At 38.3% G+C, this 15888-nt stretch overlaps 1 protein-coding gene and 1 long non-coding RNA gene across 4 annotated transcripts in view; one reads left to right on the top strand and one right to left on the bottom strand.

Moving 5' to 3' along the window:
• The window catches only part of LOC308191190, a 336186-nt gene that overhangs the window by 238289 nt on the left and 82009 nt on the right, over nucleotides 1–15888 (bottom strand). The window lies entirely within an intron of this gene.
• GPR158 (G protein-coupled receptor 158) overlaps nucleotides 1–15888 on the top strand; it is a 200242-nt gene that overhangs the window by 182645 nt on the left and 1709 nt on the right. Inside the window, exons 8-12 of one of the 3 annotated variants that reach the window (XM_080578565.1) lie at nucleotides 3009–3147; nucleotides 6746–6851; nucleotides 8806–8952; nucleotides 9709–10531; nucleotides 10658–15382. In XM_080578565.1, coding sequence (XP_080434691.1) covers nucleotides 3009–3147; nucleotides 6746–6851; nucleotides 8806–8952; nucleotides 9709–10531; nucleotides 10658–11157 — 1715 coding nt within the window. In that variant the 3' untranslated portion in view covers nucleotides 11158–15382. Of the gene's footprint in view, nucleotides 1–3008; nucleotides 3148–6745; nucleotides 6852–8805; nucleotides 8953–9708; nucleotides 15383–15888 lie in introns of those variants that run through there. The other 2 variants (XM_080578566.1, XM_080578564.1) reach the window with 2 other exon arrangements.

The raw sequence follows: 15888 nt of genomic DNA, 5'->3' as shown, positions 1-15888 counted from the left end.
TGTGTTACCAGATGTCACACTAATTATTATCTGCAGACAGGAATGCCAGTTCTGCTCTAAATGTAAAGCATTATGCATTAAACAGTGCAAAGCATTATGCATTAAAGCATTATGCATTAAACAGTGCAAACTACTGTTATGCTCCAGTATGCTAATGCTTTGAAATCCCCTCTTGTCTTAGGAACTCCTTGTGACTGATTGTGAAAGTGAAAACAGGGAAATTTGCAATCAGATCTGGGAATCATTCACTCCTACTTAATGCAGTTCACTGTAATTCATCTTGCTATCTGGGTCTGACTTACTTTCATTTGTGTTCCGAGATATCTTGATTTTTTTTTTTTCAGTCTGGATACAAAAAAAATAATTCTTGTACATCTTTAAGACTACAGCAGTGCTTTGGTTTTTTTTTCTTTTTTTTTTTTAATGGTAAAAATAAGCAAAATTTGGCTCACACTGTTTATTTGAAGTAGGAGTACTTTTAGCACATGTATTTTCATTCCACTAAAAGCCCAACTTTTTCAAACTCTCAACCTGTGTTAGTATTGGTAACGAATCGTTTCTACCAATAAGAGACATGGGGCTCTTCTCACTTCAGTTGTAGAAGAGAAAGAAGAGCAAACTGTTTGTGTTTTGGGGTAGTATGCCTCTTATTTCATAATTAGCTCTTATATTATCTATCCAACTCTACTGATAATTTATTTATTTATTCATTTATTTATTTATACTGTGGGGCACTTCGGATGAAAGGCAAAATGAGAGGTAATGTGCTACGTGGCATGTTCTGTGGAATGCTTGCTGAAATACAGGACCTGTAGAACATAGGACAGTACAATACAGTGATTTGGCTTTAACAACCTAATACTGTGAATGCATTCTTTCCTTTTCAATTTCTTCTGAAATCAATACAGAGCAATTAGAGCAAGGAATGTCATTACTTTGAAGAGAAATACCTCTCAGTGCCACAATTCTGCATATGCTAGACAAGTGTACCTAGAGAAAACAAAACTGCTAACATTTGTAAAGGCGCCTTTAATCTCGTTGCATTGAAGCAAAATCTGTATTCCACTTGCTCAGAGAAGACTTCAGGAGCAAGATGGCTTGGTAGGTGATTCCTGCGTAGGTGTTTTTAAGGAGCTAGGGTAATAGACTTCACTGGTAGCATATCTAACTATATATAAGTTATTAGAAGCTTTGAAATGCTGTAACACTGTGATAATATATGTGCTTTGCAGCAGTTACAAACTGTTATAAGTAGAAGAAACAGGAGGACCTGATCTCATAAGATATACAGTGCAGATGTTTTACTTCAATCTTTTGATAATGGGGGGTTCACAAATATTCGTGCACTTATCCAAACGAGACCAATAACGATTTGCTGATCACTACCATAGGGTGATATCATTGGTCTCCTGTTCTGGTTACAGTATAATAAAACGTATTTGCAAAAAGAAGTGTGAAGAAGAAATTATTTTCTATTATACTACATTTGACTGTATTTTTACTGTAATTTGTTTCTATCTTTACATACAGTAAGTGGCACTTTAAGATTTAGTGACAAAGTATGGAATTTCAAAAAGCAACAAAAAGATGAATAAGGAACTTTTCTTTAGTGGAGGCAGCTGATTAAATTCATTTCAGACCTGAGGAGCTATGGTAGGCTTCAGCTCACTTACCAGGACATCTAAAATCTAGATACTTAGGGTAATCATTGGAGTGCTTTCAATTTGAAGGGGAGACGTGGCACCTCCTGCCATGTGAGGATGTGATGGTTTGCATTGCAGAGCTGGCTACCTTCACAGGCAGCAGGAGGATCACTGGCTGAGCTGGACACCTGACTTTTCGGTAGCTGAGTATAGGTGAGTTCAATCCCATCCCTCCCATTCTACTTTTTCCTCTCAAGTGTATGTATGAACGTGCTCTCACAAGAACTGAATGTAGCTGAGCGTCACTAACAAAATACAGCTGACAGTGGATTAACTGCAAAAGCTGAACAAGCCCAAAGCAGTGTATGAGTAACAACAGGATCACACTCAACTTCTGAAGCTGTCCTGGAGCAGTGCCAGTATTGCAGGGGTCTGGTAGGGAATTGCACCTTGCTGGGCAGACGTAACCACTTCCAGCCATCATCAGCTCAGAGTGCAAGGCAAGAGGTAAAGGTGCCAGCTGAACTCATAGCTACGTGGCAGAGCTGAGGTTTTTATTTTTTGCAAGGGGAGGTTTTTCAAGATGGATATGAAATTATTTCATTTATATCGAAAGCAAATTGAATGATGTCACAGCAGACTGTCTACTGGAAATGAAGCCAGAGGACTAGTGGGTGCAGATGAATGAGCTCTAACAGGATAGTTTAAACTGATCCTGACCCTTTACTCCTCCGTTCTTCCTTTACTCATTTCTCTCCTAACAGAGAGAAACACGTCATTTCATATAATTACATTAAGCCCTCAGAAATGACTCATAATATTATGGGCACCAGCAGGATTAACTGTCATGAACAGTGGAAAAATTTTAATCCAAAATATATTGTTTTATCTGTGTTATAAACCTTTGAAATGAAACTGTTGACTTAGAAACTTGTAGTCTAGTAGTAGCACCAGTAGCTGCCTCTATAGCAAGAACTAAAGCTACAAGTAAACATATTTTGTTATTTTAAGTAATGTCAAGTTTCTATAGTCCCAATTTGAAAAATGAGCAAGAAATTATTAGACATTGTCTCAAGCGAGAAATTATTAGGCATTGTCTTAATGCTTGTATATTGAAAAACCAAAACACCATGAATGCAAAGGTTCCTGATCTGGAAAAAAGAGGTGTTTAAAGTTAAAACCAGATGCATGATGCACAGTAACAATATCTGAAAGTATGTGAATGCCTGTGTGCACATATAAATTTACAAGTGTGTACTGTCTTTATCTACTCATATATACAGAAGATACTATAGTGCTTCAAATTTCCTTCCTTTTTCATCTATAAAACTAATTGCAAATTATTTCTTTTTGTTCTTCTCACAGCTGAATTTTTATTCCTCTTGTGGGGTGTTTATCTCTGCTATGCAGTGCGGACAGTCCCATCAGCATTTCATGAGCCACGTTATATGGCTGTTGCAGTTCACAATGAGCTCATTATCTCTGCTATATTCCATACAATTAGGCAAGTGATCTGTAGATCTAGTAATTAACTATTTATCTTTCAGGTTTCATATGGTGCAACTTAAAATGGGTAAATGGGATAGGATGAATAATGGAAGGTCTCATAAATATTTAATTCTGCAGATTAAGTAACTACTAAACATAAAACTGTTCCCACAGAATTCAAGAATATGTACAGTCAACTTGTAAATCATATATTTAGTTAGTTTGGTTTTTTTTCAGTATTGCTAGCTGATATGATCTTGGATGAAAGTGTATGTGATAAATTAGATGGATGGATGTATCAGTATATGTGATAAATTAGAGGTAGCAGAAGTCCTGTCTGTCTTGAATCATTTGCACTCTGCTCATTGGTTTGTATCCCTAGAAAAGCAGCAGGTAAGGATGTTGGTTTATATGAACTTGTCCTGGTGTGTAACAGATTGGCAAAGTGCAGCTGTATGTTGAGATAATTGTACTGGTTTGTGCATGCGGCACAGTGGTTTATATGCTGACATAAAAAGTCATTTTGCTGTAGCAATAATATAAGGCATGTGTTTCTTATAAAACTTCTAATGAGCTCTATGTTTCATACTTGTAAATCATAAGAATAGTAACAGATAAATAACGGTCTTTGCCAGAGCTACATGATAATTACCATATATGCTTTGCTACAGAGTACTTCGTAATAAGGAATTGGTCCTAGAAAATTCAGAATAGCAAGATAGCATGAATTTAATCTCATGCGCTAAGAGATTCTTAGGACTTTCTTATGGCATTCTCACACCTTCCTTTGCCTCCTGACAGACCCTATCCCTTATCTACTCAGATATTTTTTTAACATCACTCCGCTGACAGTCTTCAAATACTCTTCTCAGTTTCTTGGTCTGTCTTGGAACTCATGTTTCTCTCTGCCTTCTTGATGTTTTCTTCCATGCTGAGTGATTTTTTTCTGAGTAAACACCAGTAAAGCAAATCTTTCGTCCCTGTTACTGTCAGGTGCTTTTTTTCTCTATTATTGTTATAAAGTTTACAGTGCTTCTCAGGCTTGCCACTTTTTATTTCCTTAACCTTCTCCTAACCTATCTTGACATCCACATACATTGAAAATCTTCTTTACTCCCTAACACAAACATCTGAAAAAAATATTTTTAAAATTTGTATTTGGTTGAAGTGTTTTTCCATTTCTGATAGAGTAGATGTAAAATTTGGTTGCCATACTTTTGCATTGGCTATAACTAATATGGTAGCCCTTCAGTCAAATTTCCCCTCCCATTAATTAATGTTCCTAAACCATACTTTGGTCTATGGTAGAAGATACAGTTCAGTGCATTAGGAGAGGTGGGCTGCAAGTTTCTTTTAGCAATAGGACAGGATGAAAGAAACCTTGGATTGAAGGGAGGGGCAAAGTGGAAAATGCAACATTTTCCTTCCTTCCAACCACTACGATTTTACTTGAAAAGCATTAGGAATTTGAGAAAAAGGAGGGATTGAGCTCTTTTTTATAGACTTGGTCCTATTGCATTTCTGATCAGGCCAGTGATTTGTTTGTTTTCAGTAACAGATTTCCAGACTTTATTCATTTTTCCAAGATGTTCCCGTAGTATCTGAAGTTAACCAAAATACATGGAAATACATGATCCCTCCTGAGATGATGTCCATATCTTTATACACAAGTCCCATCCTGGTCTCAAGTTCACTTTTCCTTACATGAGTTTGTTGTGTTTTTTTTTTCTTCTGTCTTCCCTGCCAAGCTCTGCATGTAACTGAAAGAGCTGAAGTGTAAGACTTATATCTGAGTTGTCATAAAGTTGAAAGCGCCACAATCTTGAAGGACACCTACTATTATGTGGCAGCAATCCAGTCTGAAAAACCCTGAAGCTCGTAGAAGACTGATATGAGCACTAAATAAAACCTCGAACTGTTTATGTTTATTCTTCTTTAAAAGTGTGATTCCCATTTCGGAAACAGAGGATTCTTGATTGTCTTCAGATCAGCATAGTATTAAATTCCTGCCTTGCTCTTTCTTGAGAAAATTGAGAAAGAACATTTCTTAAAATGTTCTTCTCAAAAGTACTATTGAGAAGAACAAAATTTATATGGGAAAATCTCATTTGAATAGAAACTCTGTCTCCACATTGATCAGATACAGGGCTCAGTGAGTAACTTGCATACTTGTCACTAGCCCCTCTTATTGTCCCTTCTTTCTCTTTTTCCGTGCTTGTTCTTCCCCCATCCACCTTAGCCCCTCTTGGTCCTTGTGTTTTCCCAAGTAAACAACATACCCCTCATTTCTTTGTGATTTCTATTGGTTCCAGTTTTGCTGCATGGGTACTCAATCTGGTACTTCTGGCTTCATTACCTAGGTAATCACAGCCTTACATTTGTACCGCTGACCTTGCAAGTTCTGCTCCCCACAAAACCCCCACTGCTCCCTTCAATTACTTCTGCAGTTTGGCTGTCTTTCCCCTCTAACTGCCTGTGCAATTGTGCCATTCCTCACGGCACAATCTGTAACTTTTGTTAGCTTTTTGCTCTGTCATTTGTTATATCCAGCAGTCTCACAGGTCATCTCCAATAGCTCTCAAGATGTGTTCAGATAGCTAAACCCCAGGCCTGAGCCTCGTTGTCTGCCTGCACACCTTAACAGCAACAGGTCTGTCAGGAAGAAGAATTCGTAACATTTTATTGTGCTCATGAAGCACTACATTTACTAAGTAATAAACATGAAATGATAAATACATTATTATGGTATATAAGGCAGTGTTTCGTGCCAGACTATTTCTGTTAACAAAAGCTTCTGCAAAATATGCTTCTGTGGACTTGGATAAGTTGCAAATCTCATTTCGATCTGAATGATTTATGTAGACCTGCAAATTACAAGCCAGTGGTATATCCATTCATCCATTGCATTGCTTATCGTTTATATCTTTGGGAGCTCACTAAGGCAGATAAGCCAAGCATGCTTCAGCTAGCTTAACTGCAGTGCTTGTCCTGCCACTCTTTTAGAAAGCTCAGCAAGGAATCGCTTCATGTAGGAGGTTCAGCCACTCATTTCCTAGGGTTTGCAGGGCTCTTAGACCCTGAGCGGTCCTACATTCAAAACCATTTCTCTTCTCCCCACTGCATTTCAGTTAGTTATCTCTTTGATGACTAATCAGCCACACTCTGTAGCTGTGATCTCTGGACATCTTGTATTTACAAAGCGCACTGCAAATTTTCATAGTACATGTGCTTACTTAACCTAAAATCATCAGTTCAGATCCTTAATGTAAACTGCCATAACTCAATTCAAGCTACAGAAACTGTGACGATTTACACCATCCAAAAAAACACCAGCTAAATTGAGGGAAAACATGACACCGAGCAATGTCCTCAAAGGTCTGTTGTTTCTTTTTATACTTTGTTCCATCTTGTGTTTTATTTTTTTTCTGATTCTTTTTGAAATTGTGGTATGTAGGTAAAGCATGTGCATGTAATGTTTGGTCTGTATGAAGCAGTACAGAACAAAAATAGTTGTGTTTGGCATCTCAGTGAAAAGAATCCTAAAGAACGTTAAAAATGTTAAATCTAATGCACTGGAGAAAAGGCAGTGAATTGCAACACAATTCTGTTTTCAGATTCATTCTTGCTTCGAGACTTCAGTCTGACTGGATGCTGATGCTGTTCTTTGCACACACACACTTGACTGTGACTGTCACTGTCGGGCTACTTCTGATCCCTAAGGTATTTGGTTCTGCCTTTTTTCTTTTGCCAAAACCGAGGAACATAAATGTCTTGCAGAAGCAATTCTATATAAAATTAGTAAGCAACTGATAGAAAAGGAAGATGTAAAATTTGGCTGTAATGCCTAAAAACAGATGGTTTTTTTATTTAAAAACTCTTACACATTTTGAAAAATTCCTTCTTTCAACTTTCAAAATTCCAAAGATTTAACAGACATTTAATTTCAATTTAAATTAAACAAAAAATGTGATTTGATTCATATGGAAAAGAAAGGATCTTGCCTGATGATGCTTACTTCATGTATTTTGGTGACTGTGTCGTTGCAAGTGTTATCGGAGATCAGACAAAGAGTTTGACCAAGGGGATAAAAAGACTAGGGTGTTCTGTTAAATAAAGGTGGAGTAAGGAGCTTAGACTAGCCACGAGGTGGAGAGGTTGGGACTTCAAACAGGCAGTTGTTACTGACTGGAAAAGGAGAGTCCTATGCAAGTCAGAGCCTGGGACATCCAGGTCCTGCATACCAAGGAGAGACTTGGCCCACAATGTGGAGCCAGGAGAAGAACAGGATGAGAAGATGAATGTGTGCCGGACATGAGAAGATGCAGGATGGGAGGGTGCAGGGAAGAGAACAGAATGAGCTTTGAGCACTGCGGCTCAGCTCCCATCAGGCTCCGAGAATGAAATGACAATATGTCAGTCTCACCGGGGGTAGGAAAACCCCAGGTAGCTCCACCTGTCCCAGCACCAGTCTGAAGAATTTGAATGCAGCTTTCTTCTTATGCAGTACTCCAGCAAACACGTGATTTTATAATTGCTTTTGGAATGACCACCAACGTCAATCAAAAGGTCAAGAATCAAAGAGAACAATGAAGGTGAAAGTTGCATATGAAGGAAGAATGCTAAGCAGTTCAAGTTAATGCAATTTTCAGTTTAATGAAGCTGCTATGTCTATCTTTTGCCTTTCTGTCAGAACAGGGTATGCTGATAAACTCTCAAATATACATACATTAAACAGTCATAAGCAAGGGACACACTGCTGCCTTAATATTGAATATCCTTGTTATTTTTTAATGACCCAGCTGGTCTTTAGCAATAGTTTTATTTTTTTATCCATATGCTTTATTACATATCCTCAGAGATACCTTTCTAGACTAGCCTAGAAAATTTGTTAACCTTTCTGAAACTGACTCATAACTAAGGACCAACATTTCCATTTTTATCTTATTATCTGTGTAACACTGTACAGACTTGTCTTCCAGCACCCTGAAGAATTGAAGGAGTTAGGAGAAGATTCACAAGGTTTAGTTCCATTCATAAAGTCCTGAGGCCAGATGACTACGTGAGCAATAGTAACCACAGATGAATGAATCCATATAAATAAAAAAAAGGTTGACACAACCTCTCTGCAATGCTTGATCTGAGCATTTGCTAAAACTTACAAGAGAAAGATCATCTTTTTTTATTTTTTTCCTTTTTTTTTTCCCTTTTTCTTTTTTGGCCACCTTATCTCTTCTTTTCCAGGGTCAGGATATAAAATGGGAGAACTGCTTTCCTCAGGATTATTCAACTGCATGGAATATAAATTACAGTCTTATGATTTTAGCAGCCTAATTGCTAATTCTCACTGAAAGACTGTTCCCATATATTTGTCATACTCGCTTAATGTAAATGCATTGTAAAGAGGCTCAAATAAGCATCAAAACAAGTACAAAGTGTTTTTTTTTCTAATACAGATCTCTAAACCTTTCAAGTTAACCCACCATGAATATGAGTTTCTTCCATACAATGCTGCTATTCTATAGGACACTACTTACACCAGTAGAACTTATGGGTAGTATTTTGAGTTTAGAAAACCAGATGAAATCTGTTGTGATTGACTATGTCATGAAAACTGTTGATATAAGTTTTTACAGTGCACTGATGGCAACATCTTTGTTATGAATGCCTGTTGCAGTTTTCACATTCAAGCAATAACCCAAGAGATGATATAGCTACAGAAGCTTACGAAGATGAGCTCGATATGGGTCGATCTGGATCCTATCTGAACAGCAGTATCAATTCAGCATGGAGCGAGCATAGTTTGGATCCTGAAGATATTCGGGTATATATAACTCATTTAAATATCATTTATTTCAATAACACTTTTTCCTGTCAGTAAACTCTGAATCACACTTGTTTGACTTTTTTTGCAGATGCCAGATGAAACAGGTCAGCTTAGGTCTTTCAATGATTCTGGTATCAGGTCATGTAAAATATCATAGAAAGAATTCACTAGTGTGAAGTCACATTACTTGTTGTAGTGAAAGTCAAGCTGGAGGCTGAGGAGAAAGAAGCATCCACAGCAAGAGCTGTTTATCAGTTTACATGGACTCTTTGAATTATCTGGAAGCATAAACAGCATTTGGTGTCACAGTGATTAGTCGTTTGTACATAATATATACCTAAGTATATAACATATAATTTTAACAAACATATGAAATAGAAACAAAGCTACATTATTCCTATGTTACATGGTAAAAGGGCGATTTTGCCTGGAATTTTTCTTACTTACAGTCCCAGAATACATAATATCTGTAGGGGTCAGCAGGAAATCTTGTACCAGGGTATTGTAGGAATGTAATCAATTGTGCATGCTGTATGATGCACAGCTATGCAAGGTAACTGGTTTGTGCACCAGGGTTGAACTTTATTTTAAGGTAGAAAAACATGAGATTCAAGTTCATGGAGGAATGGCATATTCAAGAGTTAGAAAAGAGAGTGAAATAAGTTTTTTAGAGCAATGGGTAATGCGTTCATTGGGCTGCTTGTTTGACTGTTCACTCTACGTACTATTTTTGCTATTTACTCTACTTTACAGGATGAGTTGAAGAAACTATATGCCCAGCTTGAAATCTATAAAAGGAAAAAGATGATTGCTAATAACCCACATCTCCAGAAAAAAAGGTGCTCTAAGAAGGGCCTGGGACGCTCAATAATGAGGCGTATTACAGAAATCCCGGAGACAGTCACCAGGCAGTGCTCCAGGGATGAGAAGGACCTGCTGGAGCACAGTGCTGTGAAGAACACAGCTACACTGAAAAAAAACCCACAGGATTCCACCAGTTCTGTAAAGCCAAAAGAAGAGACTATCAAAAACAGAGTCTTTTCATTAAAAAAGTCCCACAGCACTTACGATCATGTTAGGGATCAAACAGGAGAACCTAACAGCTTAACTACAGAAAGCACAGAAGTTATAGCTGCTGAGAATTCACTTCTGGATTCCTTGACTGGTAACGATTTAACCAAAAAAGCTCCTGAAAAGGTTGAAGCAGTGTCCACTGAATCAGTCCCTTTGGTGTGCAAATCAGTAAGTGCACATAACTTAAGTGCAGATAAGAAGCCTCTGCATCCAAGAACATCTGTGTTACAAAAATCCCTCAGTGTTATTGCTAGTGCCAAGGAAAAGACTCTGGGACTAACGGGTAAAACACAAAGTCTAGAAGAGAGCACTAAATCTCATAAAGCTCAGCAGAAGGGTAAGGAGGCCAGCAAAAAGCACTCAGCTTCTGATAAAGGGGAGCATAAGGAGTCTCACCGGAAGAACTCTACCCACTCTGAGGAAGCAAAGAAAACCCATAAGTCTGGAATTATGAAACAGCAAAGGGTTGCTCAAACACCCACAAATCCAGACACTGGCCCAGGTAAGTCTCTGCACAAGGACACTTTCGACATAGGAGAAGTTTGTCCTTGGGAGATATATGACCAAACTCCTGGTCCTGTGCCTTCTGACTCTAAGGTTCAAAAACATGTGTCTATTGCTTCCTCAGAGCCAGAGAAAAATCACCCTTCCCAGCTGAAGGGGAAATCTCATCATAAGCAGAAGACACCCGAGGGGTATCAACAGCCAAATCAACAGAGCTCAGAGAAGGTGGAGGCAGCCACTAGGGAGGCACAAGAGCAGCAGGTTTTTGAAAATGAGAAAAAACAATCAAATTCCAAGTCTCAGGTCTCACCTGGGCTGAAGTGTGAGAACTTTAATAGATATGCACCGAATATTTGTGCTGGGGAGCCTGATGAGCTACCCCCGAAAGCAGTGGAAAACATCAATAAATTGGTGGAACAGAAAAAAAATGCCTCTTCTGAGGGAAATGTGCTTTCGTCTGACTCCCGTAAGCCAAGTAGTTACTTACAGCAACCTTCAGCATCTCGAGCTGAAGTCTGCCCTTGGGAGTATGATACACCAGATTTACCAAATGCAGAAAGAAGTGTAGCTTTATCGAACACCTCTGCTATAAGTGCAAATAAAACAGCAACACCTCGAAAATAAGAGGCTTTTGGACTGAGGAGAGTAGCAACATTGAGAAGAAAGACAACAGGAAAGACAGAAAGGACTTAGGCCAAAAGGATCTGAAAATTCCTAAGGAGCATCACTTTAATTAAAGGAATCAGCACAACAAATACATAGGAATTAAAGCAAATTATTATTATTGTTATTATTTATTTGTTGAGTGCCAACAATGTGATTAGCGGTGCCCAGAATGTGTTCCCTACTCCAAGGATTGTACTGTGTCAATGAAAGTAACCTGCCTTTGTGAAATCACTTCTCCTTTAAAAGGAAAAAAAAAAGTGGTAACAAACGCACACTGTAAGTCTTAACAGAATTATTTCTGAATGCCACAACTGGCTTTAACTCGCCCTTGGGACTTTAGAGATCCAACAGAAGTAGGGCACAGAAAATGTCCTGATGGCAAAAAGGGGTATCAATGAGCAGCTGTTAAAATGACGACTATTCACTTTGCATATTTTAATCTTGATAGCACTGCTAACTCAATGCATCCCAAAAATACATTTTATATAATGATTGCTCTCATTTTCTTATTACTGTGTGTTTAAGTACATTGTTGTGTCTCATATTAAAGCATTCCAGATTGTATAATTTTTGCAAATAACTTTGATATTATGTGACACAACAACACATTTATGCAATCTGCAGATATTTTCTTCTTATTGTAACTTAAAATACCTGCTATAGACTTTTTGTTAATATATAGAATTACAGTAATCTTCCACTGGCTGTGGAAGCCGTAACTCTCATTGGGAAATTCCTTTGGGCTTTGAGATTTTTTTTTTCCTTTCCTGTGATTTATATAGTGAACTTTTTGTTTTATGCTCTGTTATTTAAATTTATAGTTTGATACTGTATTATTCAGGGGTTTTATACACAGCAAGTTATTTGTTATGCACTTCCCTGTTAATGCTCATAGACTTTGTTAATAGTGGAAATCCAGTCGTCTTAGCTGCATATTCTGGTAAGTCTTAGGACAACTTATCTGTTGTTTGTTAGAAATTGGAAAATATAATCTAAGAAACCAGAATACCAATTTTAAACATCCGTAATGATGATCTTGTTCAGTATTTCATACTGAGGATATACTACTAAATGAGACAAGCAAGAATGACAATAAATATACCCCAGAAATGATGACCTGCTTTACTAACACCAGACAACCCTGGGAAATATATTAGCTAGCTCATATGGAACAACAGTTTACTGTTTATCCCTGTTGGCAAACCTCCAGAAATTGGCCTTTGGAGATACACAAGTGAGGAGAGAGAATCTAAAATATTACTCTTGCCCTGTATATGCAATTGTAAGAGACAGCAGGAAAGAAAATGATGGCATCTCTCTCCCACTCTCCAAATGCTTAGGTTTTATTTATTTATTTTTAATTTATACATACATTTACAGTAAAAAGTTAGTATTTAGTACAGTGCTAATTTTCAGTAATAGCTACAGTCCTCATCCTGCATATGAGCTTAATTTAAAGGTGGCCCGTTTACAACTATGAGTCTTAGTGCAGAAACACTCATGGTATACCATCAGGGCCTAGGAGGTATCATAGAGAATCTGTGCATCACTAATAATAAAACCTAGGTTCCACCCTCGCCCATCTGAATGTAGTACCAGTGAAGTGCTATTCACTAGAATTGGCTGTAAGTACCGTACTCCAAAATAAAGACAGCTCAGTCCTAAAGAACTTGTGCAATTTGAGAGAAGTGATGGGATTCAATGAAAGAACACGAAATGAGGATGATTGAATAGAATGTGTTGTTAAATATATATATAATATATATATAATAGATATTTATATATGTTTAATATATATAATGTCATATCTAATACACACATGCACATACACGTATGTAGTATAAACTGATTTTTGTGGCATCATAGAAAAAGTGGCTTAAGATAAAATGCAATGATCAGAGGGACTTAGACAAGTTGGACATGAGGAGGAAATTTTTGTCCTTTGACAAGGACAGGAGAATACAGGCACATCTACACTGACAGATCAAGACAGACCTGATCTTCCTACTGCCTCTGCTAAGCCCAAAGCTGGGACATGCAGATGCCTAAGCCAGTTGTAAACAAGTCAGCTCAGGTCCCGGTGCTGTGTGAACACATTGGCCTCACTCATAAATTCTACCAAGAGTCAGAGCTCGTTAGCTCTAGGTGACAGTGGCCAAACTGCCCCAAGCAACCTGGTGAGCCTGGACGGTGCTCGATTCCACCGTGGGGACATGCTGACTTGGGTCTTTGCTGTCCTGGGCTGGTCTGACTCCCCCACCCCTCTTTTGTAGGGTGTAGTCATAGCCTTGGAGACCTAGTCTCTACCTTCAAGACGCATCCTCTGGCCAGAACCCTTACTTTGGCCATCTGTGCACCCACTTTGCCCACACAGTGCCACTGGTGACCCATGTGCAGCCCAAATCCAGCTCGCTATTTAGTTTGGAAAAGAGATGAAGTTAGAGCCCGTGTGCCCAAATTTCCCCTCCCCAATGCCAGACACTCACAAAATTTGGCAGTAACTTTTCCATCAGCTTCAGTGGGATTTGATCAGAGGGCAAGTAACCCTAAACTGCCCTGTGTGGGAACAAGTCCATCCTGGGAACACAGCTCTCTGGAAGTCCTGCAGGGGCATGTTGACCCTTTCCAGAGAGATACACAATTAAACCTACTGAATATGGTGGTCACCTTGTGCCTCGCCTACCCCTGGAAGAAGGTCCTGCAGCACATCCAGGAGGTGGTTGGTATGAACAGGGGAGGAGGGCAGGTTGCCCTTACTTACAAAAGCGCTGAGGTTAGAAGTGGGCATCTGTAGCGGAGTCATGAAAAAAAGATTTTTGTACCTCCTCACTGCCTATTAGAGAAGATGTTCACAAGGAGCAGGCACCAGCCCTGGTGACTTCACTTGTCCTGATCTTCTGTCCTTCTTCCTGTCCTTCTTTACCTCAAGGACACGCTGCTGCTTGGTGGATGCTGCAGCAGCCACCAGGGGTGAGGGCACCTGCGTCAGCCACACAGCACCCTGGTCCCTTGCTGCACTGGCAGGATCAAGCCCTTCATGCATGACTGTATCTGTGCCGCTGTTCTCTATCTACAATTCCTTACTCATTTATTTTTTACTTTCTTTTTTAAAGATATCCTCATTAGAAACACAGAAACAAAGTCCATTCTTTAGCTGGTGTAAATCAGCCCAGCTGCACTGGCAGCAGAAGAATGAAGGCTGGTTGACCAGGGAAAGCACTGGCTTGTGTACTCTTGTTTGGTTTTGTTTTCTTTCATCCTGACCCTTTCCCTCACTTCTTAAAAAATGTCTGTTATGGTTCTTTAGGCTTGTTGTGGTCACATATCCTAAGACTGATGCAGCTGGAGAACTTTCCTTCAGAAAGCAACAAAGCTTTCCCCAGTTTATTTAGCAATGGATATTTGGGCTACAGATTCAATTGGTACTTTAGATTATTTTGCACTTAAGAAAGAGGGGCCAAACTTCACTCAACTATTATATTTCACTATGATGCTGCTAGAAACATTGCTTAATGAAGACATACTAAGTTAGACATAACTAATGTTCTGTATTTCATAGATTTTTCTCCACCAGCATATATTGGCTAGATTGCTTAGTTGTCTTTTTCTGGAGTTTCATTGTCATTATTCAGCCAAGAGAAGTGCAACTCTAGAATTAAGATGTTTTCTAGCAGATCTGTTAAGAGAAAAGATAATAAACACTAAGGTCACAAACATTTGCTAGGTTGTCCTTTTAAATGCATGTGCAAGCTGCATTTCTCCTTTATTTCTAAGCCATGGTTTATAAATAATTAGATTTATACCAATCTTATTAGACTTGTATAATTTATGCAAGATTATACGCTTTAAAATATAAATCAGTACACACCTATCATCAGCTTTGGTGGCATCATAGACCTGAAACTGGACAATACTTTTATATTTGCTCTCCTTAGGCTTTTGCATGCATATGACAACAGGCAGGCCTGAGAAAACACTGCCTTTTGACTTTTAACATTTTAGCTACTCCAAGTTGTAGAGTATATAAAGCTGTAAGTCTCTTCACTTTATAATGTGGTTCTTATAACAATGTTATCTGGCAACCAACAGCATCCACCATGAAATACTTGATAGATTTATGTTGTAATGTGTTGCAGCATGTAAATAATGTAACTTCTCTGCAATAAAGCACATTTATATGAAATCTGTCTACAGCCTTTTTTGTTGTGATTTTTCTGAAGTCATTATTGATCCGAATTAAACAAACTAAGCATCAAATCTGTAAAATAATCAAAAATGAGTTTTACAGGATATGTGATCTGATCACAACATCAGCATTTTCAGGATTTTCCTTGTTTTCTTGACATCAACCATTGGACTAGCTGCACGCTGTGTTCAGGATTTCAGGTTATGGAAATACCATGACCAACAGCTCTCTTTTCTCAGTTGCTGCAATTTAGAGGCCAAAATTGTAGGATTTGCACTATATTCTTCTGAAAGTAATGACAACTAAAACGTTAGAAAAGATTAGGAAATAAATAGATGGCTGCCTATGATGTCATTGTAAAAGCCTATAGTTCACCTGTACAGTATGTGTGCATGTCTGGATTCCTCATCTAATGTAGAAAACTTGTAGAAAAGGTAACAAAAATGATCAGAGACAGAGAATGGCTGCTGTGTAAGGAGTGACTAGATCAACTGCAGCTTGTT

This window comes from Anser brachyrhynchus (assembly GCF_964034855.1).
Source record: "Anser brachyrhynchus genome assembly, chromosome: 2".
Classification (NCBI taxonomy): domain Eukaryota; kingdom Metazoa; phylum Chordata; class Aves; order Anseriformes; family Anatidae; genus Anser; species Anser brachyrhynchus.
This window is presented reverse-complemented; position numbering and strand designations above follow the sequence as displayed.